Source organism: Pelobates fuscus, chromosome 2 (assembly GCF_036172605.1).
Source record: "Pelobates fuscus isolate aPelFus1 chromosome 2, aPelFus1.pri, whole genome shotgun sequence".
Classification (NCBI taxonomy): Eukaryota; Metazoa; Chordata; class Amphibia; order Anura; family Pelobatidae; genus Pelobates; species Pelobates fuscus.
The window spans coordinates 279,091,247-279,116,990 of record NC_086318.1 but is presented as its reverse complement, the minus strand read 5'-3'; the positions used below and the strand labels follow the sequence as shown (position 1 = coordinate 279,116,990).

Genomic DNA, 25,744 nt, shown 5'->3' with positions numbered 1-25,744 from the left:
CGTAGAAAGTGTCAAAACAACCTTAGGTAAATAGCCTTAGATGTCTACTTTATATAAATATATACTTTTATGTGGCAATTTTGTTTTCTTTTATTGCTATTAAGCTTACTAGACATACATACCAAATTCTAAAATCGCTCCACATTAAAGGACCACTCTAGGCACCCAGACCACTTCAGCTTAATGAAGTGGTCTGGGTGCCAGGTCCAGCTAGGGTTAACTAATTGTTTTATAAACATAGCAGTTTCAGAGAAACTGCTATGTTTATCAATTAGTTAAGCCTTCCCCCTAATTCTCTAGTGGCTGTCTCATTGACAGCCGCTAGAGGCGCTTGCGTGATTCTCACTGTGAAAATCACAGTGAGAGCACGCAAGCGTCCATAGGAAAGCATTATGAATGCTTTCCTATGTGACCGGCTGAATGCGCGCGCAGCTCTTGCCGCGCGTGCGCATTCAGCCGACGGGGAGGAACGGAGGCGGAGAGGAGGAGGAGAGCTCCCCGCCCAGCGCTGGAAAAAGGTAAGTTTTTACCCCTTTCCCCTTTCCAGAGCCGGGCGGGAGGGGGTCCCTGAGGGTGGTGCACCCTCAGGGCACTCTAGTGCCAGGAAAATGAGTATGCTTTCCTGGCACTAGAGTGGTCCTTTAAAAGTTTATTTTACTACTTGTGCTTTGTGACCTGTAACTACCAAAAAAAAATTAAACCCAGACACATTATATATTCTGTAAATCAGAACAACTAAATGAATGTATTTTTAATTACTTTCCTTAACCCCTTAAGGACACATGACATGTCTGACATGTCATAATTCCCTTTTATTCCAGAAGTTTGGTCCTTAAGGGGTTAACCTGCACTAATTATGCACACATTATTATTGCAAAAACATTAAAAAAATATATATATTTTTATTTTATTTTTTTGCATTTTTGTGTATATATATATATATATATTACATCAAATTAAAGCCCTTTCTGTACTTTAAAAATGGTACATAATATGTGTTGGTGCAATAAATTGGTAAAATGCAAATTGCAGTTAAACGCAAACAACAAAAAATGCTGTTGTCATTAAGTGCAAAACAAGCTTCTGAAGCTCTGTCCTTAAGGGGTTAAGGGATTAAAGATACACTCTAAACACCATAAACATTGCAGAATTTATTTTTGTGGGCTTGCACTTTTATAGAAGTTGGAAAGAAGACAATGAACTGCTTACTTTCATCATAAAATCAATAAAGCCTGCATCTAATTCAAGAGTATAAAAATTTAATGTCACTTGAATAAGACTTTATGTAATTACCTCTGCAACCCGTTCTAGTAGGGGCTCCAACCAGTGTTCATTGCATTCGCAGTGGCTGTCAAGAAATGTAAGAACCTTAGAATCAGCAGCATCTGCACCTTTTACACGGGATCGCATAAGCCCTGATAGAAAACAAACAAAGATGATTTTGTTAAGAGAAAATTAAAACATAAAAATAGGTATAAATACTATAGCATGCTAGGATTTCCAAAAAAAAAAAAGAAAGTCCTGAGGTTTACCTGCCTCACATCACACGAAAATGTGATAAATACAGCCTCCTTTTGAACCTTTTTTTTTTTTTAATCAATTATTCAAAGAAACATTCTGAAAGTGTTCATCCCAATGCAATGTACCTGCCAATCATACAGTCCTTCTGGTTAACAGTACAATCTCTACTGGTTAACAGTAAACTAGTCTTAAAGGGACACTATAGTCACTTGAACAACTTTGTATAGAACATCCCCAGCAGCCTCACTGCTCAATCCTCTGTCATTTAGGAGTTAAATCCCTTTGTTTATGAACCCTAATCACACCTCCCTGCATGTGACTTGCACAGCCTTCCATAAACACTTCCTGTAAAGAGAGCCCTATTTAGGCTTTCTTTATTGCAAGTTCTGTTTAATTAAGATTTTCTTATCCCCTGCTATGTTAATAGCTTGCTAGACCCTGCAAGAGCCTCCTGTATGTGATTAAAGTTCAATTTAGAGATTGAGATACAATTATTTAAGGTAAATTACATCTGTTTGAAAGTGAAACCGATTTTTTTTTTTTTCATGCAGGCTCTGTCAATCATAGCCAGGGGAGGTGTGGCTAGGGTGCATAAACAGAAACAAAGTGATTTAACTCCTAAATGACAGTGAATTGAGCAGTGAAATTGCAGGGGAATGGTCTATACACTAAAACTGCTTTATATAGCTAAAGTAATTTAGGTGACTATAGTGTTCCTTTAATTATATGCTAAAATTTCCAGTCTATTCTGGCCCCTGGGCACTTCCTTGTTGTACCTGTTTCTGACCATATCTATTTGCCATAAACTTAAAGGGGCTTGGTGGTACTGGACTTTAAACTATCTCACCAGACAACATACCTTCTTTGTGTGGTGGAGAAGGCTAAGGAATGGAAAGAGAGATTGGGAGACCACTATTGATACTCCTATGGATGGATAGGTCAGACGGTTGATCCTTGGTGACACCATACATTACAGACTTGACAAAACTAGAACTATCCTCCTTTCTCCTCCCTCTGTTTTTTGCCATTGGTTCATAATCCTGAGTTCCCACTTGGACTGACTAATCAAACCCTCAAACATTTGTTTGCAGAAATGGTTTCTTTTCCATCTACTTGTGTACCTGAGAGGAATGCCACTTACACCAAACAGCAGCATCGAGTACATGGTTGAAATGCCCAATGAGATATGCACCTGTGCGGTGCATAGATGTTCAAAGTGTGTCAGGGATCTGTGCAGCTGCCTGCTGCGCCGATGAACGGGTAGTAAATTTTTATGTGCACGGAGATGCGCAGTGGATTCGGGGTCATGCGACAGGTGGAGCACTTTCGACTTGTCCATATTTAGTTTTAAGTTAGAGAGTAGCCTAAATCTCCTAAAAGACTCTAGCAGGTTAGATAATGAGACTATTGTGTCTTCTATGAAAAAAGAGTATATTATCTGCGTATGCTGCTACGCAGTGGTCCATTCGACCCAAGGTGAACCCCGTAATACCCCATCCTGCCGTACCGCCTCTAGAAATGGCTCTAGAGAGAGGGCAAACAGAAGGAGGGACAGCCCTGACGCGTTCCGTTCCAAATAGGAAATGGAGATGTTAGTGCACCGTTCACTTGGATATGAGCCGTTGGGGTCGTATATAGTAATGGCACCCATGCTCGCATGTGCTGTCCAAATCGCATTTGATGTAGCATGGTATGCGAGGTAAAGCCAATCCACCCAGTCAAACGCATTTTCTGTGTAAGTGAAAACAATTACTATTTCCTTCTTGGGTGGCCGTGCAGTGTGGATGCTAAGGACTCTAATAGTGTTATTGTCTCCCTCTGCCTGGGATAAAGCTCACCTAGTCAGAGTGGATCAGACCAGGGAGGACCTTTGAGAGTCGTAGGGTCATAGCTTTCGTGAATAGTTTTAGGTCCGCGTTCAAGAGCAAGATAGGTCGATAGCTAGCGCAGTTTGGGTATGACCATCACAATTGCGGCAAGTGAGTGTCGGGAATTGTCCTCCGGTGTGGGTGGAGTGAATCCCCTTCAGGAGTTTAGGAAGAAGGATCTCTGGGAAAGTGCATAACTATGCCAGGGGATGGCCATTGGCTCCCGGGGCCTAGTGGGTTTTAGAAAGCTTTAAAGCCTTGTTCAGTTCTTCAATGGTCAATGGCTGATTTTATTCATAGGCAACCTCGGGCGACCATTTCTTGGAGACGTTTTGGTCCAAAAAGTCGGTGATCATGCAATACTGCTGGTGAAAGGCCACTCCCTGACTGGATTGGGCTAAGTTATACAGTTTGGTGTTATATTATTGGAATGCTTGTAAGATATCTTCATGCGGTCCTTTTCCGAACTGTAATGGTTTATTTATTTTTTTACAATCTTTATTTGTTTTATCATTTTTCGTTTATAAAGTGGTAGAGAATAAAAAAATAAGCAATTTATAAATTTAAACAGATACAATTGCACAGTATACAGAACCGTTGTATGCCATAAATGTTGAACTGTACTAAGCTTCTGTTTATCAAAATGGTCAATAAAAACATAATTTGAAATCTTAGCATGATTATGATGAGTCAAGGATGTACAGCTGAAGATGGGTGTAACCTAGGTTTTGGGCTATTCACGGGTAACAGTCTCACTCATAGTATAGTGCAGAAGGAGGTTAGGGGTAGTCACCCTATTGATGTGGCTTATCCATAGGGTTTTCTGTGTCTATGTAAGAATTAGCCATCCTCATTGAACATGAGATAAAATATTGTGATTCTATGGGCCTGATTTCATTCCCTTGGGCCTGATTTTGTAGATATGGCACAGTCACCGCTTGTATCAAATTGTCAAGCTAGTAATCTTCCAGTCTTATTGGAGTCAAATTTCCTCACTAGTGTACAGGCTCGTTGGGATAAGAGAAGTGCAAGTATCAGTACTGTGTTCTCTCTTAACCACTATAGATCCTGGTTGTTTCTTTCGGTCCTTTATTCTCATACACTCTGAAGGCGTCTCCAAGCGGAAGTACAGTACTGCATATTTGAGAGTGCCCTGATCCACTAATTTTGGCAGAAAATTAATTCAAAACACCAAAGTTGTCAAAATCCCCACCCCCGTTCCAGCCAGCCACTTTCCTGCTCCACCACACAACTCAACCAGTGTTGAAATAAGAAATCCATGACCATTAAAGGGACACTGAAGGCACACAGACCACTTCAGCTCATTGAAGTGGTTTGGGTGCGGTGTAACTTTTGCACCTAGTGCTGCAATGTTAAACATTGCAGTTCCATAGAAACTGCAATGTCTATATTGCAGCTCCAAGTCTGCCCTAGGTGGCTGTACCAGACAGCCATTGGGGCGCTTCCGGAATTGTAACAGATTTTTGGTGAGGTGCTTTCCTATGAGGAGGTGTATTGCACTCGCGGCATTTTGCGCGCTGGGATAAGGTAAGTAAAGGTTTTTTAACCCTTTATTTATCGGGGAGGGGCGGCTACGAGGGAGAGGGGAGGCAGAGGGATCGGTAGTGTCAGGAACACAGCTTTGTATTCCTGGCACTACAGTATCCCTTTAAAATTGTGAACATAGCTAAGGGTCGTATTCCCTTATTATGGATACGGGTTACCCCGCACCCCCTGGAGCTGTGGTACACGAGTGGAGTTTTGCTTGATTGAAGAACTGATTTTTAGTACATTGTGTCAGGTTCAGAAATGTATATCGCAATATGGGCTCAATGGCTGTCTTCATCAGTAATGACAGTTTTGGGCCTTACTTGACTTTTACCAGGGAGAGGGTTTAAAATCAGGGTAGCCCACGAGGAGGGACTTTTCCATAAGGCATATTTGTCCCCATCTCTTCACTCTTCCATGCCCCCCTTGTTGCTGTCAGGTATTATGGTAATGTCATGTCACCGGTTAAATTAGCTTTTTGCTTTTGGTACTTAAAGACTACATACCCTTCACAATGTCGATCATTAACCCTTGACCATTTCAAATGAGAGCATGCTTTCTAGCTAGGGATGTGTGTTTTGAATAGCTTTAAGGAAGTATTTTGCAAAATATTTAGCATTTAGTTTGCATTATGTGCCCTACTATGGAGGCCGGTAATTACTGTAAACTTAGAAAAATGTCATAAAATTGGAATTCACCAACAAAACCGTATGGACTGGCAGGCGTAGAAATTGAAAATTACCATATTTTCTACCATGTGGAGCAATTGCTGATAAACATATTCTAACTCCAAATGTAAAAGTATCACATGGGGTCATTATACAACTTTAACCCCTTAACGTTTTTCAATTTTCTTACCGTTAAGGACCAGGGCTATTTTTACATTTCTGCGGTTGTGTTTAGCTGTAATTTACCTCTTAATCATTTACTTTACCCACACATATTATATACAATTTTTCTCGCCATTAAATGATATTTCTAAAGATAACATTATTTTCATATCATATAATTTACTATAAAACAAATGATAAAATATGATGAAGGGAAAAAAATATATACCGTATATACTCGAGTATAAGCCGAGTTTTTCAGCCCATTTTTTGGGCTGAAAAACCCCAACTCGGCTTATACTCGAGTCAAGGTCTGTATTATGGCAATTTGCATTGCCATAATACAGACTGGGGGGAGAGGGGGGCTGGCAGAGCTGTAACTTACCTGTTCTGCAGCTCCTGTCAGCTCTCTCCTCCTCTGCGCCGTCCGTTCTGCTCTTCTGTCAGCTTACACTGTAAGTCTCGCGAGAGCCGCGGCTCTCGCGAGACTTACAGTGTGAGCTGATAGAAGGAGCTGCACGGACGGCGCAGAGGAGGAGAGAGCTGACAGGAGCTGCAGAACAGGTAAGTTACAGCTCTGCCAGCCCCCCTCTCCCCCCACTGAACTGCCACTGGACCACCAGGGAAGGAGAGCCCCCCTCCCTGCCATATATCAAGCAGGGAGGGGGGACGAAAAAAAAAAATATATAAATAAAAAGATAATAAAAAAATAATAATAATAAAAATAAATTAATAATAACAAAAAAAAAAAGGGGGGTATAAGGACCACTATGTGGGGGGGGGGGGGGTATAAGGACCACTATGGGAGGGAGGGGGTGGGTTAAGGACCACTATGGGAGGGAGGGGGGTATAAGGACCGCTATGGGAGGGAGGGGGGGGTATAAGGACCACTATGGGAGGGAGGGGGGTATAAGGACCACTATGGGAGGGAGGGGGGGGATAAGGACCACTATGGGAGGGAGGGGGGGGATAAGGACCACTATGGGAGGGAGGGGGTGGGATAAGGACCACTATGGGTGGGAGGGGGGGGTATAAGGACCACTATGGGAGGGAGGGGGGGGTATAAGGACCGCTATGGGAGGGAGGGGGGGTATATGGACCACTATGGGAGGGATGGGGTGGAATAAGGACCGCTATGGGAGGGAGGGGGGGTATATGGACCACTATGGGAGGGATGGGGGGGGGATAAGGAACACTATGGGAGGGAGAAGGGGGATAAGGACCACTATGAGAGGGAGGGGGTGGGATAAGGACCACTAGGGGAGGGGAGGGTAAGGACCACTAGGGGAGGGGTGAGTCAGGACCACTGGGGGGGGTGAAGGAACACGGGGGTGGGGAAGTGGTAAGGACCACTAAGGGAGGAGGAGGGGAAGTCAGGACATATGGGGGGGGAGGGGGCGGCAAATTTTTTTTTGCCTACGGCGGCAAATATCCTTGCACCGGCCCTGCACACACTGCATTCACACACACACACTGCATTCATGCACACACACACTGCACTCATACACACACGCTGCACTCACACACACGCTGCACTCACACACACGCTGCACTCATACACACACACATACGCACACACTGCATTCATTATACACACACTGTAAATAAATATTCAATTAATATATTTTTTTTAGAATCTAATTTTATTTAGAAATTTACCAGTAGCTGCTGCATTTCCCACCCTAGTCTTATACTCGAGTCAATAAGTTTTCCCAGTTTTTTGGGATAAAATTAGGGGCCTCGGCTTATATTCGGGTCGGCTTATACTCGAGTATATACGGTATATTTTTTTCGAACTTTGGCCCCCAAAATCTGTTAAAATCGCCAAAAAACACCAGTGCTAAATAGTTTCTAAATTTTGTTTAGAAATACCCAATTTTAACATGTTCTTAGATTTTTTTTGAAAGTTATAGGGCTATAAGTATAAGTTGCACTTTATATTTCTAAACCAATATTTTTCAAAATTAAATTATATTGTAACACGGATATCTGTCAGGAATCTCTGAATAACCTAACCCGTCACATGTATATATTTTTTTTTAAAAGAAGACAACCGAAGGTATTGAACTTGGGGTATTTTGACTCTTTTCATTCAACCATTTAACCACCAATCTATGCCAAATGTAAAAAAAAATAGTGATTTTTTTGGAAACACAAAGCAATTTCATAATACATGTACTGAAAACATTAAGGCGTACACCCCCAATATGTGTTCAGCTACATGTATAGGTGTGTCGGGTTCTCTGGGGGCTAAAAGACCTTATTTGGAGGGTGCGCATTTCAGTTTTCCAACATGGAAGTTTCACATCTGGTCATCATGCACGCATGTCCTATTTGGGACATTTCTGAAGCCGGCTAATGTAATTTACCCCCATGAAACCATATATTTTTGAAAAGTAAAGACCCTAGGGTATTTCAAATGGTGGTATTTTAACACTTTCCATGCACTAATTCTGCCACTCTCACATTGTACTTTAGGCATGGATTGTCAGTTCCTGTTATGTGTCACTGACAAAGAACACCCCAAGATGTGTTCAGCAACTTCTCCCGAGTACAACAATTTACAGGTATTATGGGTTTTTGCAAACTTATAGGGGTCAAATGTAGGGCATTCCCCTTTTCCAAGTTTGCACATTGAAATTTGCCAGATTGGTTTGCTGGGCCTATGTTGCCTTTGAGACCGTATAGCAACCCAGGAATGAAAATTAACCCCATCATGGCATACCATTTGTAAAAGTAGAAAACCCACGGTATTCAAAATGGGGTATGTCCAGTCTTTTGTAGTAGCCACTTGGCCACAAACGCTTTCCAACGTTAGCGTTCATATTTTTTTTTTTACACAAAAAATGCACTTTTACCGGTGATATCATCGCCGTGATAGGTTTTATGGTTTTAAACACTCATTCGTGTTCAGCGAAGAATACAGAGTATAACAATACAGGTTTTATGATGTTTTGAAAAGTTACAGGGTCAATATAGGGCTTACCCAAATCAGTTTGCCGGGTCTGTGTTGCCTTTTGAGACCATATGGTAGCGCAGGATGTGAAATAACCCAATCATGGCATACCATTTTCAAATGTAGATAACCCATGGTATTCCAAATGGGGTATTTCCAGTCTTTTGTAGTAGCCACTTAGTCGCAAACGCCAAACGTAGCCAAAGTTAGTGTTTTTATTTGTTTTTATAAAATTTTTTTTTTTTAATATACATACATGCACACACATATACTTACAATATGTGAGTATAAAATGTGTGTGTGTGTGTATGTATACACACACACACACTTGTATTTCTTATATATGTATCATACATAATTCATAATTCAAGCATTTTATAATATATTGCACATATTTAATGCATATAAATGATTTCATTATAAATAACAAGAAAAATAATCCTGCACTCCAATGCCAAATATATAATTGCCCGGTGCTTGTCCAGCAAAATACAAAAAAGGAAAATAAGATAGCACTCTCAGGACTTATTCAATCAAAAAAAAAAACAACTTTTAATCTGCTTGTGAAAAAAAATTGACGTTTCAGTCTGCTAACCAGAGACTAATCAGGTCTGTCTGTCTGTCTGTCTGTCTATATAGATCAGATAGATAGATCTGTCTGTCTATATAGATCAGATAGATAGATCTGTCTGTCTATATAGATCAGATAGATAGATCTGTCTGTCTATATAGATCAGATAGATAGATCTGTCTGTCTATATAGATCAGATAGATAGATCTGTCTGTCTATATAGATCAGATAGATAGATCTGTCTGTCTATATAGATCAGATAGATAGATCTGTCTGTCTATATAGATCAGATAGATAGATCTGTCTGTCTATATAGATCAGATAGATAGATATATCTGTCTATCTATATAGATCAGATAGATAGATCTATCTATCTATATAGATCAGATAGATAGATATATAGATCTATCTATATAGATCAGATAGATAGATAGATAGATCTATCTATATAGATCAGATAGATAGATAGATAGATCTATCTATATAGATCAGATAGATAGATAGATAGATAGATCTATCTATATAGATCAGATAGATAGATAGATAGATCTATCTATATAGATCAGATAGATAGATAGATAGATATAGATATAGATAGATATATATATATATATATATATATATATATATATATAGATCGGTAAGTACATGGGGAGAGAGAGGAGGGAAGGAGGGAAATGGGTAAAAAAAACTGTATTATTAAACTTTTTTTTTTTCAATTTTATTTTTTTGAACCTTTACCGAGCGCCTCGGCCCTTCGAGGCACTCTGTACAGGCAGAGCATCGGAAGCGTGCCTGAAGGCTTCCAATGCTTTGTCTCACTGCCAGGCTCCACGGAAGAGAAACCGCTGCAGGGGCCACCAACCGTTTTTTATCGGACATACCCTACACATCCAAGGTCGGGAAAGAGTTAAAAGGTAGAATAAACGGTGTGTTGTGTCTTTAAATCTTTAAAGTGAAAAATTCAATACTTGTTTGTTCAAAATTGCAATGACTTAGTAAGTGCAATAAATAATATTTTATAACAATTCCTTGATAATAGTGACACACATATGTAAAGTGCATAGTTTTACAGTATGATATTTCCTCAAACGATTCAAAGAGGTAACATATATTCATACACATGTATAAAGTAAAAAAAAAAGGAAAGGGAAAGATATATAGTGTGATATTGTTTCAACACTAAAAAAAAAAAAAAAAAATGAGAGATATACACTCACAAGTGTAGAGCAGATGAGTCTGCTCTAACAATATTTGCTCCAAATAAAAATCCCAAAAGAGATGCAAGTAGAAAACTTGAGGTTGTGTAGATGTATAACATCTTTATTTCACACAACAAGCTAAAAATAGCAGCAGGCAAGCAGACCATCTTTATTTCTTCTGTGGTGGAATCTCGGTAAAAATAAATTTAGTAGGCCGAGATTACCACGTGGTATGTGTATGTGCATATACTGGTGTATCGGTCGGTTGGTTGAACGTGGCAAAGATACAATCAGTAGTGTACGGAGCATGTGCAAGAATACAGGATGTAGTATTCCCCTCCTCCATTGTGCTGGGCAAGCCATGTGGTCAAACAGGAAGTTAGTTCTTGTTCGATTGATTGGGTAAGAGTATGTGTGGGTGGAGCTGATTATGGGTGGAGTTACATGCCTATATAAGGAACCTACACTATTGTTTGGGGCTCAGATCTTGTTGTATTTTGGTGACATTAGTCCCTCTAAGTCCCGTCCGGTGAATCGAATAAAGAATCTCTTCCTTCCTGAAGAAACCTGTGTCCAGCTCTCTGTGCTTGGCTTCCGTCAGTTTCTCCGGTATCATTTGGGGCATTGGCCGGGAAGCTCATCGTTCAACGGTAGCTGAGAAGCAGAGGCGTGAGACGGTCTATCTTTGCCCACACTCTCTACGGCTGCACCCCTGAACTTTTGCGTCAACCTCCCTTCATCTCGGCGCCACTGGTCTGTTGTCCAGGAGATCATCGGTCTCTACGTAGTAAGTGCTGGGGTGTCCCAATCGATGAGTGTGAACTCAGGTTCAGGAACGAGGTGGTAAGACGACCACTGTTTTGACGGTGGACCCACTAGGGGTATTGGATACCGATTGTGCGGTAGGCCCATAAGGGGTTATTTGGAATCTGCCCCCTCCAGTGGAGGGAAGGAGCGAAGGCGCACCGCTCGTAATTAAATGCCCTGTAGTCAGCCCGTTTAATTTTGGTTTGGAGTCAGGCTGGGTTCTGTTGTAAATAGCCCAAGCCGGACACCGGTGTCTTGTCTAGACTAGCGTTCTAGGGTGTATATTACGTTCGCTAGGTCGGAGGGACCAGGAGACTAAGCGGTGCCTGTGTAAATTCGGTTCGCTAGATCTCAACCTATCTTGGCTAAGTGGGAAGGCGTGTAAATTTGGAACCCACTAGATTTTTGATAGAGTATATAGACTAAGAGGGTTCTGTTGTAAATTCCGCCCTCTAGTTCGCTATATGTGGTGCTTGGGCAGTGTGGCTAACCAAAACGGATGTAGATAGTTTTAGGTAGTCCATCAAGGTACTGGCCAATAGATTAGTTGGGAAATTGTAAATGTGTTAAAGATTGTTGTAGTAGCGTGTATATCTTGCTAGATAGCGTGAGCTCTGCCGTCTAGCGAGAGTGTGAATAGTGTGTAATTGTATTATAGCGCACGGTACCATAACCATGTATAATTACTGATACTGTAAATAAGTACTAATAACTGTTGTCTATGTTGTATGTTTAACACCATAACCATTACTAATTGAACTGTGACTTTAAATTGTATTCTAACCAATGCTAACTGTACTATAACTACTGTTTGTAAAGACGATGTTACTGGGGTATGTTATAGACGGGTAATTCAGATATAGGGAATTATAGTGTGGGTGACTGTATAGTTTCCCCAAAGGGCACAGTATTAGTTACTTAGTGACTGGTGTAACAGCTGTGTGTGTACGGGAATTCCTTGAGTGTTTTGTTGTGTGCGTTTCGCTTAGTAACTGTACCACGTGGTGCTGTTGCCGAGGGAACGGGTGTGTCCGTTGGAAGAGTGTTTGTTTAGTTTCTGTTGGAGACGACGCTTCATTGTTAGTATGGGTGTGTCAGATTCAACGGTTTTGGATCCCTTAGGATGTATGTTGAAAAACTTTAAAAAGGGATACACTGTATATGATTTTGGGGTAAAGATGTCTCCAACACGCCTGACTACTTTATGTAGTAGGGAATGGCCTACTTTGGTTGACGCATGGCCACCACGTGGCAGTTTGGATCCTAATCTGGTACAGCGTGTACATGTGGCTGTATCAGGTAGGCCTGAACTTTACGGCCAGTTTCCGTATATTGACTGTTGGAAGCAGGCCGTAAATGACTCGCCAAAATGGATCCGGGTATGCCACGAGGAACAATGTCGCCTCATGGTGGCCAGAACTCGCTTGTCCACTAAGGCCGTAATCACGCCCATTTTGGACACGCCTCCTGAGTCTGAGATCCCCATGCCGCCCCCTTACTCCTCCTCCACCGGAAGAGGAAGAGGAGGTGCTGTTGGTAACGCTCCTCCCCTTGCCCCGTTGTCCCCACCTACCCCCTCCTCTAGCTCAGAGCCCAGCCCTCTTGTTTTAAACCCTCCCCTTCCGATACCAACCTCCGTTAACTCAGATTTGGCGCCATTTCTAGTTCCTGGTCAGGCTCCTCCTAGCCCGGCCCGGAATATTTTACTCACCAACCTCCCCCTTAGTAAAGCGTCCCCATCCCCTTGTCTTACTACCCCTCGACCGGAACCCCTAACTGACGTTTCTAAACGAAGCCCCATACTAACCCGACAATTGACTGGTACCCTACAACCCCGACATTATCAAATGCCTCTTCGACTAACTCCTGGCCCGACACACATTAACGTGACGGCCAGATACAATATGCTGATCCAGTCTTCGTCTATGTCCCCTTTACAACTACTGATCTATTTAATTGGAAGACCCATAACTCCTCATACACCGAAAAGCCTCAAGCCATGACGGATTTGTTTACCTCCATAGTCCAGATACATAATCCCACTTGGGCTGATTGCCAGCAACTGCTTATGACATTGTTTAATAACGAGGAAAGGACAAGGATAAATCAAGCGGCAATTAAAGCGCTGGAAGAAGTGGCCCGTACTCAAAATCAGGCCAACCCAGCAGCATGGGCCGCAGCCCATTATCCAAACACTGATCCGAATTGGAATATCAATGGCGCAGATATGGCTCATTTAAAAGCATACAGGGACGCTATTATTGCTGGCATGAAAGCCGGAGGGAAGAAGGCGATTAATATGTCAAAGACGGCTGAGGTATTGCAGAAATGTGAAGAATCGCCCAGTGTCTTTTATGACCGATTATTGGAGGCATACCGTTTGTATACCCCCTTTAATCCAGAGGCTCCTGAGAATTCCAGAATGGTTAACTCTGCCTTTGTCAGCCAAGCCTACGGAGATATAAAGCGCAAGCTACAGAAGTTAGAAGGGTTTGTAGGGATGTCCATAACCCAACTAATGGAAATAGCAAATAAAGTATATATGAATAGGGAGACAGAAACAAAGAAGGAGGAAGAGCGTAAGATGCATAGGAAAGCAGATATGCTAGCGGTAGCTATTGCAGGAGTAGATAGAAGGGAAAAGGAAGTGTATAGGGGAACGGATAAAGGTGAGAGTAAATGGAATGGGGAATGTTTGAGTAGGAACCAATGCGCGTACTGTAGGGAAGAAGGGCATTGGAGAAGTGAGTGTCCACAAAGGGAACAGTATGAGAGAGACAGATTTAGGGCAGGATATAGTAATAATTATAGAGGCAGAGCGAGAGGTAGAGGAGGACCCAGGGGAAATAGTGGTAATAATAGAGGAAGTGTTAGTGGAGATAGGTACTATCCAGCAGCGCAGAGACCCCGCGATAGAGATGATAGGGACTTTGTGGGGTTGGCTGACACAGTCATGGAGGACTATTGATACCGACCGGGCTCCATCCCCCTTGGCCGAGCGGAGCCTATGGTCGATGTAGCAATAGGGGGAAAAATGAGTTCTTTCATGATTGACACTGGTGCTGAACATTCGGTGGTGACTGACCTAGTTGCTCCTCCATCAGGAAGAACTATCACTGTAATAGGAGCAACTGGAAGGAGTGCTGCTAAACCGGTTCTTAAAAGTTGACTCTGTACATTGGGAGGCCACGTAGTGAAACTTCAGTTCCTTTATATGCCTGAATGTCCAGTCCAACTGCTAGGACGTGATTTGTTGTCGAAATTACAAGGAACAACATCTTTAAAGTTCAATGGACCTTCAGGTATAATGACAATATCTGTACCAAAGGAAGAAGAGTGGCGACTTTATACAGTGTTGACTAGCCAAAACCCTAAGAGTGATGAATCCTTGTTCAATATACCAGGAGTGTGGGCAGAGAACAACCCACCAGGAGTTGCTCGCAATATTCCACCAATTCGAATCGAACTAAAACTTGGGGTTTATCCAGTGAGCTTAAGACAATATCACATCTCACAAAAGGCCAAGAAGAATATACAATCCTATTTGGATAAGTTCATAAGGTATGGTATCCTAAAATTCTGTACTTCCCCCTGGAACACCCCATTGTTGCCTGTTCCAAATCCCGGTACAGATGAGTATCGCCCTGTGCAGGACTTGAGAGCAGTCAATGATGCGGTCGTAAGTATACACCCAGTTGTGCCCAATCCATATAACCTGCTTGCTTTAATTCCGGGCGGGGCTACCTATTTTACTGTTTTGGATCTCAAAGATGCCTTCTTTTGCCTTCGAATTGCTGCGGAAAGTCAGTGTATCTTTGCATTCCAATGGGAAAATGCTGTAACGAGCTCGAAACGACAGATGACTTGGACAAGACTGCCCAAAGGGTTTAAAAATTCACCTACCCTATTTGGATCAGCTTTAAGTCAAGACTTACTGGATTTCAAGTCCATCCCAGGAGAGTGTGTACTATTACAATACGTAGATGATTTGTTGATAGCGGCAGTTACAAGAGAAATATGTCAGCAAGCAACACATGATTTACTACAACAGGCATGTAGCTGGGTGACAGTGGGGCGAGGAAGCAGGGGGGAGAGGGAAGAGGAAAGGGCTAGCTAGTCCTGATTTGGTGCAACCTAGCAGATTTGCCCGTTTGAGGAAAGATGTTGGGAGCATCAGCTCAGGAGTAGCTGTATTAGAGGAAGCTGTTACTTCTAACAGCCGAGGTAACAGTTTGCTGTCTCCCGCGTGCTCGGGTCCGGCATGTTGTTGACAGAGTGATGGATTATTGGGAGGGGCTGGGGATGACCCAGCGGTCATGGTCCATGTTGGTACCAATGACAAAGTAAGAGGAAGATGGAAGGTCCTAAAGAATCATTTCAGGGAATTAGGTAGCAAGCTTAAGAAAATGACCTCCAAGGTGGTATTCTCCGAGATATTACCTGTGCCACGCGCTACAGTGGAAAGGCAGCGGGAGATTAGAGAGGTCAATGCGTGGCTTAAGTCTTGGTGCAGGAAGGAGGGTTTGGGGGTTTTTAGAGCACCGGGCCGACTTTGTGATTGGGTACAACCTTCATAGTAGTGATGGATTGCACCTAAACGGGAGAGGGTCTGCAGTGCTGGGGGATAGGATGGCTGGAAGGTTGGAGGAGATTTTAAACTAGTGGTAGGGGGGAGGGTCACAGCAATCTACAAAATGGAGATAGGACAGAAAGGAGATGGGCTTTAGCACAGTATAAGGCGGGTGGAGGGGGGCAAGCTCAGAACAGAGAAGCTATGTAATGTTGATAATTCACAAAAAATACAAGTGACTCATGATATCAAATGTATGCTTACTAATGCAAGGAGCCTAAATAACAAAATGGGGGAACTAGAGGCATTCGCATACACTAAACAAAGTGATATAATAGGTAGGGATCGACCGATATTGATTTTTTAAAGCCGATACCAATAATCTGTGAACTTTCAGGCTGATAGCCGATAACTTGCCGATATTCTGTACATTTACCATTTTGAAAAATAAACTATTTCTAACGGTAAATGCACAAAATATACATGCCACATGTAGTGGATGAAGTGTATTTAGACAGGGGAGCTGTGTGTGTAGTGGATGCAGTGTGTATTTGTGTAGTGTGTATAGTGAATGTAGTGAGTGTGTGTGTAGTGTGTGTATAGTGAATGCAGTGTGTGTGTAGTGTGTGTATAGTGAATGCAGTGTGTGTGTAGTGTGTGTATAGTGAACGCAGTGTTTGTGTAGTGTGTGTATAGTGAATGCAGTGTGTGTTTGTGTAGTGTGTGTATAGTGAATGCAGAGTGTGTTTGTGTAGAGTGTATAGTGAATGCAGAGTGTGTGTTTGTGTAGTGTGTATAGTGAATGCAGAGTGTGTGTTTGTGTAGTGTGTATAGTGAATGCAGAGTGTGTGTTTGTGTAGTGTGTATAGTGAATGCAGAGTATGTGTGTAGTGTGTATAGTGAATGCAGAGTATGTGTGTAGTGTGTATAGTGAATGCAGAGTATGTGTGTAGTGTGTATAGTGAATGCAGAGTATGTGTGTAGTGTGTATAGTGAATGCAGAGTGTGTGTAGTGTGTATAGTGAACGTAGTGTGTATAGTGAATGTCGGAGTGTGTGTTTGTGTAGTGTGTATAGTGAATGCAGAGTGTGTGTTTGTGTAGTGTGTATAGTGAATGCAGAGTGTGTGTGTAGTGTGTATAGTGAATGCAGTGTGTGTAGTGTGGGTAAAGTGAATGCAGTGTGTGTAGTGTGGGTAAAGTGAATGTAGTGTGTGTGTGTTTGTGTAGTGTGTGTATATAATGCAGTGTGTGTGTGCAGTGTGTGTATATAATGCAGTGTGTGTAGTGTGTGTGTGTACGGTAATGCAGTGTGTGTGTGTGTATTTATGTAATGCAGTGTGTGTGTATGTAATGCAGTGTGTGTTTGTGTAGTGTGTGTATGTAATGCAGTGTGTGTGTGTTTGTGTAATGTGTGTGTGTATGTAATGCAGTGTGTGTGTGTTTGTGTAGTGTATGTATGTAATGCAGTGTGTGTGTGTTTGTGTAGTGTATGTAATGCAGTGTGTGTGTGTTTGTGTAGTGTATGTATGTATGTAATGCAGTGTGTGTGTGTGTTTGTGTAGTGTATGTATGTATGTATGTAATGCAGTGTGTGTGTGTGTTTGTGTAGTGTATGTATGTATGTAATGCAGTGTGTGTGTGTGTTTGTGTAGTGTATGTATGTATGTAATGCAGTGTGTGTGTGTTTGTGTAGTGTGTATGTATGTAATGCACTGTGTGTGTGTTTGTGTAGTATGTATGTAATGCAGTGTGTGTGTGTTTGTGTAGTGTGTATGTATGTAATGCAGTGTGTGTTTGTGTAGTGTGTATGTATGTAATGCAGTGTGTTTGTGTAGTGTGTATGTATGTAATGCAGTGTGTGTGTGTGTTTGTATGTAATGCAGTGTGTGTGTGTTTGTGTAGTGATGTAATTTGTGTACAATTAGGGGGGGGGGGGGTTATGTTAATGATTATTATTTTTTTAATATTTAAATTGTGGGGTTTTTTTTGTTTCTTTTAGTCCCCCCTCCCTGCTTCTTACCAGGGAGGGGGGATATAGTATTCCCTGGTGGTCCGGTGGCTTGTTAAGTCCTGGGGGGGCCGGCAGCAAGCGCTGACTTACCTTGCCAGCAGCTCCTGCAGCTCCCCTGTGTAAATCTCGCGGGCCTTAGTGCCGCGCGGAGCGTTGCCATGGTAACCCGTGGCAACGCTCTGCGGCCGCGGGTCTCGCGAGATTTAGACAGGGGAGCTGCAGGAGCTGCTGGCAAGGTAAGTCAGCGCTTGCTGCCGGCCTCCCCAGGACCGCCGGGCTTAATGAGACTGGCGGTCCTAGTAGGTATTATCGGCAATATCGGTAGCTATATTGGCCGATACCGATATTGCCGAAAATACCGAATATCGGCCGATTATATCGGTAAAACCGATAATCGGTCGATCCCTAATAATAGGCATAACTGAAACATGGTGGGATGAGACACAAGACTTGGCAGTTAACTTAAATGGGTACATGTTATTTAGGAAGGATAGGAAAAACAAGACGGGTGGTGGGGTATGTTTGTATGTCAACCATGATTTAAAGCCAAATCTTAAGCAAGTGGAATGTGATGAGGAAAATGTGGAAGCTTTATGGGTAAATATCTGCTTGGGGGAAAAGAAGGGAAACCAACTATTGGTTGGGATATGTTATAAACCACCTAATGTTAATATTGACGAGGAACAACAGCTGTTTGAGCAAATTGAGAAAGCTGCAAATCTGGGTAACACTTTAATTATTGGAGATTTTAATTACCCAGACATAAATTGGGACAGAGGGACTAGTAGCTCAGCAAAGAGAATTTGTTTTTTAAACTTGTTAAATGACACCTTCATGTCACAACTTGTACAAGCACCAACTAGAATGGACTTGGGAAATAGTGATCACACTATAGTGTCCTTTGAAATAAACTCAAAAAAACCAAAAGCAGGGGGGTGGGAGGGGGGCTGACCGTGGAGCCGAGAGGACGTTAGCCTCAACAGCTCTAGCCAGGAACAACAGAAAAACCGACAATACGCGAAAGAAACGGCAACCGAGTGTTGGATAATGGCTACCAGGCGAAGGAGGACACCGGGACTATTTCAACGATACCCTCCAAGCAACTATCGCTCCGGTGTACGTCCGACACCCCGGCGAGACCTCCCAGCATGGCGGGCGCGGGAGAGACAGACGCTCTCCCGCCACCGGAAACGGCTGGAACTCTGCCACGGAACCCTCGTTCCTCCCCCCCCCCCCCCCATGGGACCGGAGGGGGTTATCCCGGTCCCCTCCAGCTCTCGGCCCCCAGTCGGCCTGGGGCGAGGAGATAAGAGGCACCGAGCGCCTGACACTTCACACGGCAAAGATGGCGGCCGTGAGGACACACAGGGTAGTGGCCCCCCACAAGGATCAAATCGCACGAGCCTTTGAGCGCTTCTGGGCACAGATCTGGGCCAAGCTGACAGCACGGACGCAGAAACATATGGGGATAGAAGCCTCCCGACAGTTTACCGCAACACCTGCACAGAGTCACAGGCCTGCTCTAAAACCCACACAGAGGTCTGCACCAAAGCCTGCACAACGCTCTACACAGAGGCCTGCACTCAAGCCTGCACAGAGGCCTGCACTCAAGCCTGCACAGCGGCCTGCACTCAAGCCTGCACAGCGGCCTGCACTCAAGCCTGCACAGCGGCCTGCACTCAAGCCTGCACTCAAGCCTGCACAGCGGCCTGCACTCAAGCCTGCACAGCGGCCAGCACTCAAGCCTGCACAGCGGCCAGCACTCAAGCCTGCACAGCGGCCAGCACTCAAGCCTGCACAGCGGCCAGCACTCAAGCCTGCACAGCGGCCAGCACTCAAGCCTGCACAGCGGCCAGCACTCAAGCCTGCACAGCGGCCAGCACTCAAGCCTGCACCCCAAGCCTGCACAGCGGCCTGCACTCAAGCCTGCACCCAAGCCTGCACAGCGGCCTGCACCCAAGCCCGTACAGCGCCCTGCACCCAAGCCCGTACAGCGGCCTGCACCCAAGCCCGTACAGCGGCCTGCACCCAAGCCTGCACTCAAGCCAGCACCCAAGCCAGCACAGCGGCCTGCACCCAAGCCAGCACCTAAGACTGCTCATTTTACTCACCCTAGTCCACACGAATTGAAGGACGCCCTAATTCACCCTGGAGCGGTGGCTGCTCCCCACGACCAGCCAGAGGGACACAGCCACTTTCCGACAACGGGAATAGGCTGAAGAGGTGACTCAACATGATCTCTCCTATGGGTCCTTACACAAAGGTCGCAGCAGTGAGACCTCACATGTACTATGGTTTGCCTTGTGTATGCCATTTGATCACTTGTGCCTAATATGATATATTATGATATGTTTAGTCAGTCAACTGTTATGACTCTCAATTGACTAATGAGTCACATGTGTAAAGCACTAGTTTTTTTCTTATACTTCTCACTCACATAGTCAGCCAGTACCACCGATGTTTTACTAACTGCAGTGCTACCGTATCACTGACTATTACCTTTTTCAAGCCTGAGGTCTCTACTACAAACAAGGTGCTTGTCGTTTATTTTTTTTTCCTTGTTTTAAATGCGCATACATTTAAACAAATAGCCTGCTCTACACCCTAGGCGCAATTTGCAATTCTCTATGCATGTCTAGCTTAATAAAAACGCTGTTTAGTAGCCTGAGAGTTTCATATAACATACAGCGATGACACTCACTATAATCACTAATCCTAAATTACCATTACCAATCAATCAAGTAACCCACTACGTCTAACCAGCATGTGCCTAGCCTGTCTTGTTAGCAAAAAGTTGTGTGCTTTAGGACACGACAAGCGAATTGTACATTACTGTTTTCTCATAAGCATACAAGCCTGTCGATCTCACCATGAGGCCTCAAGCTAGTCGCACTAACTTAGCTTACGCCATATTGTTAATAGCTTATTTGCTGTATTGTTACCTTTTTCACTTAAAAAAAAAAATGTTATGCATTTCCAACTTGCCACAATACTGCCATCATATGTCCATGAAAATTGAGCCTTTCAATGCTGTTGTGGTGACACAGGCACTGTTGTAACTACCTGCTTACCAAAAATAACGAATAAAGAATTAAAAAAAAAAAAAAAAGCACATGGGGTATACTAAAACATATAATTTTAAAAAGGCCAATTTCAATAAGTTAATGGCAGCTTTACAACATATTGACTGGCATAAACTCTTTAGTGAAAAGAACACTGAGGATAAATGGATCATCTTCCAACAAATATAAGAAAGGTACAATTCTCAGTATGTACCATTGGGAAATAAATATAATAGGAACAAATTAAAACCAATGTGGCTTAGTAGAGAAGTAAACAAGAGATTAAAATTAAAAAAAAGGGCATTTAAAGCATTTAAATCGGACAAATCAGATGCATCTTATAAAAGATATAAGGAAGCAAATAATGCGTGCAAAAAGGCAATTAGACTTGCTAAACTTCAAAATGAAAAAAATGATAGCTAAAGAGCAAAACCAACCCCAAAGCATTTTTTTTAAGTACATAAATTCTAAAAAACCCAAAAATGAAAGTGTAGGTACACTAAAAACTGAAACGGGGGTGTTAGTTAATGAAGACCAGGAAAACTATTTCTCCTCCGTATATATTAAGGAAGAACCCATGGCAATAGATGTGCAAATGATTGCTACTAAAAACTCGCAGAATAATTGTAATTGGTTAACTCAAGACAAGGTGCTGCAGCAACTAAAGAAAGTTAATATAAACAAAGCTCCAGGGCCTGACGGTATCCATCCACGTGTACTTAAGGAACTAAATGTAGAAATAAGTGAACCTCTGTTTTTAATCTTCCAAGATTATTTTCTTTCAGGAAGTGTTCCGGAGGAAAGCAGATGTGGTTCCCATATTCAAAAAGGGTTCAAAATCCTTGCCTGGAAATTATAGACCTGTGAGCTGTAGACACGAATATCCACTTCACTATCTATACTAGCTGTTCATATAAGGGTTAATTTGAACCAAGAATAAAATTGGAATTGTATCTCCGATTCTCGGAGATACAATTTATCTAAAATCCTAGTAACAGGAAAAGTACTGATTTTGAAATGTTCTTGTTAATTGTCCAAGATTTCGGTATCTGTAAACATCTGATTTTTATCAAATATGCACGCGTTATATAACGTAGAATAACTAGAAACAGCTGTTCATAACTTGTGAAAAACAATGTCATTGTCACGCCCATATGCTCATTTTTCCCCCTCCCATCCTGCTATGAAAATGGGGTACAAATATAACTTGCGTAATAAAGGAATTTGAATTGGTTATTTAACACGTCTCTGCTATTCATTTCCAATTTCCAGAGCTCTGAATGAGTTGGCAAATAGCCATCATCCACAAAGGGCCCGGGCTGATTTTATCCCCAACATGAGCTTAACTTCCGTAGCTGGGAAAATATTTGAAAGGATATTAAGGGATAATATTCAATAATTCCTTGAGAAGAACATGGTTATAAGCAAAAACCAGCACGGTTTTATGAAGCACAGGTCATGTCAAACTAACTTGATTGCATTCTACGAAGAAGTAAGTAGAAGTATAGATCGGGGTGTTGCAGTGGATGTGATCTATTTGGATTTTGCCAAGACATTTGATACAGTTCCACACAAAATGGTAAGTGGTGAGATACCCGACAAGCGGGATCTATGATGTGTCCACAGAATCTTAGATAGGGGGTAACCCTTGAATATATATTAACTAAGTAGACTGGTGGTGATCAAGGCCCAAATCAGCACATGAACACCCATAAAGATTCTGTGAGTCTACCCTTGATGGACAGAAAAATAAAAATAAAAAACACCTTTATTGTAGGGTATAAATTCCCCTCAAAAAATAAAGGAAACTTATAACTAACTAGCACATCTAATAAATAAAGGGGGAGATGAACCTGTATCAATATGAGATAGGAGTGGATAATAAAATAGTTCGTAATAACATCCTCGGATCCCTAGAGTGTAACTATGATCTGCATAAGAGGTAGCTGATGTGAAATAATCATAGTATAGAGATCCTATATAGAATGGAGATAGACAGTGTCCCTTATGAATAGAGCCGTTGCTAAGTATATACGATAGGTAAAGGGATACATACAATGAGGCACTTGAGCGTTGAAACCCAATTGTCAACTGTGTCCCAGAGGTACTGAAAACCTATCTGTAAGTAATGGGCTTTAGCAAGGTAGTATCCAGACCATTCTATTTAGAGGGAAAAGAAATTAAACACTAAGGACTTGCTAATCGAGACCGTCTAAAACGTAATGTCAATCAGTATAAGACAATTACGAGAAGTCTATAGATAAAGCCTTAAATCCAGTGTCTATCACGATTCCCCCATTAATGAGACTGTTAATGAGTCGCTTAGAGTGATAGGATTTGGTGTTGCCGTCGTGAAGACAACTGAATCCTGACAAAAATGTCAGTTCTGTACGGGCAGACCCTTTAGATCCTATCTAAAACAAGCTTAGAACAGAAAATACTCTTATTAAATATGCTATTGGCAGAGCAGTGTAGGTATGCGGCAGTACACTGTAATTGGCCAGTAGATGCTGTGAGACAGGTATACAGGGTCTATAAGTCGTACTATCTATCAATATGAACAACTTGTTTAAAGAATTCTGTAGCCTAGTCTCTAAAGCAACCGTCCCTGACGCTGAATACCAGGTTAACTGCTTCTCATACTGTTACACACTGTTGCAGAAATAGCTAAATAAAGAGTAACATTCTGTACTGACTGCTCAAACTTAGAAAAACTCCAATTTGTAGAGAAAACAAAGCTCCTATATGAACCTCCTATATATCTCAAAGATCTCCCCCCACCCAGTGAACACACAAAGTGTTTGGTGAAAAATTAAACTAAAAGCATAACCTAACGCACGTTTCGGCGCTATGCAAGCGCCTTTCTCAAAGGTGAATGTGACACTGGCACTGGCTCTTCTTTTATATCATGTTACCTAGGATTGGTAACCAATCCCTGAATACCTCTCGTTCATGCCTCGCGCGCCAAAATCCAGAATGGGCGGATACTGCCGCTTAGAAACGCCCCTCCACGTCATTTCGGGGGCGTGTTTTGCAAGTGAGTATGTGTATGGAGCATACTCGTATCCCGATGATATGCGCTATGATGATTACTGGAGCTTGTTAACGATAATGGTCAGAGGACGGGTTATGTCCAACATCCCTTGCCGAGACCTTGGGGTACCACAATGTACTTTTTTAGAGAGAAACGGGTGTCGTGTCAGCCCTATGTTAAACTATTTGCAAAGACTGGTACGTCTTATAGCCTTAAAAAATAGGATATTGTTTATAGCCATTCGAAGAGATACAACCTCACCCCCGAAGAAAATCTAAAAGGGGAGAAGAAGAAAGGGAAGGATCTTTTAGGGAGCCAACATTAAGTCTATATACTATTACTTATATGCTCCCATTTAATCCTTCATTATCAAATAAATGGAGTAAAACACTGCCACTATTATGTCTGGTCTTTATAAGCTATACAGTGCATGTAACGTTTGTAGGTAAACCATAGAGTCAGTGTCATAACGAAGTGTCACATTAAGTGTTAGTCTATGTAGATGTTTATATCCTTAATACATTTCTGGTGTAGGTTTAGAAAATTGCGTCCCAGGTAGACTGTCTCTTATATATACATATTTACATATTTACAATTATGGAATTCCTTAACCAATGAAAGGGGTGAATGTAAACCCTTCATTGAGTCCTTTAGGCGATAGGGTGTCTAGTTTGTGGATCCAGTAACATTCCCTTCTTTTGAGGGTCTGGTCTAGGTCTCCACCTCTCTTGCCCATCTGGATCTTCTCGATGCCCGCAAATTTAATGCAGCGGGGTGTATCACTATGTTGGGACCTAATGTGTCTTGCGACTGGTGTGTCTCTGTGTGATGTAACTGAATGGACATGTTCCATAATTCGTTTTTTAAAAGGACGTATGGTTTTTCCAACATACTTTAAACCACACTTACACGTTAATAGATATACTATACCAGATGTATTGCAGTTAAAAAACTGCTTTATGGGGAATGTAGTGGTATCTGCCGAGTCTGTAATTGTCTTAGATCCTTTGGCAATAAAAATGCATGCTACACATCTCCCACACTGGTATGTACCTTGTACCGTAATCCAGTTTTTTGATGTAGTCTTAGACATAGACAGGTGACTGGGTACTAATATATCTTTTATATTCTTCCCTCTTCTGGCTGTGACCGATACTCTAGAGGAAATGGCATCCTTCAGGTGAGGGTCTTGTGTCAGTAATGGCCAGAATCGATTTAGAATACTTTTCGCTTCCTCCCAGCCTGCGTCATAGTTGGCTATACATCTGATTTGTTTGTCCGTGTCTGGTTTGTTGTTTTGTAACAGGGTCTCCCGGTCACTATCAAGTGCCCTTTGGTATGCTTGTTTCAGGCATCTGATTGGGTATCCTCTTTCTCTAAACCTTTGTCTTAGTTCTTTTGCTTTTGTCTTGAAATCCTCAGTCGATGAGCAATTCCTTCTAAGCCTCAAATATTGCCCTACTGGGATACCCCTTTTGAGGGGGACTGGGTGGTAACTCTCCCACCTCAACATGTTGTTTGTTGACGTGGGCTTACGGAAGAGGGTAGTCTTAATCTCAAGGGTTTTCGTTATAGTGAGGGTGCAGTCTAGGAAATTAAGTGCTTGATTGCCAAATTCCATGGTGAATTTCAAATTTAGATTATTCACGTTCAGGGATGTTACAAACTCCTCGAAGACTTCCCTGGTGCCTGTCCATATCACTAAGATATCATCTATGTACCGTTTCCATACATAGATGAAATCTGTGTATCGTTAATTTTGT

General features: G+C 42.3%; 1 protein-coding gene across 1 annotated transcript in view; it reads right to left on the bottom strand.

Annotated features, from left to right (window-relative positions):
• GALNT2 (polypeptide N-acetylgalactosaminyltransferase 2) overlaps positions 1-25,744 on the bottom strand; it is a 777,588-nt gene that overhangs the window by 498,187 nt on the left and 253,657 nt on the right. The window contains exon 7 of the mRNA XM_063443402.1: positions 1,294-1,415. Coding sequence (XP_063299472.1) covers positions 1,294-1,415 — 122 coding nt within the window. The remainder of the gene's footprint in view (positions 1-1,293; positions 1,416-25,744) is intronic.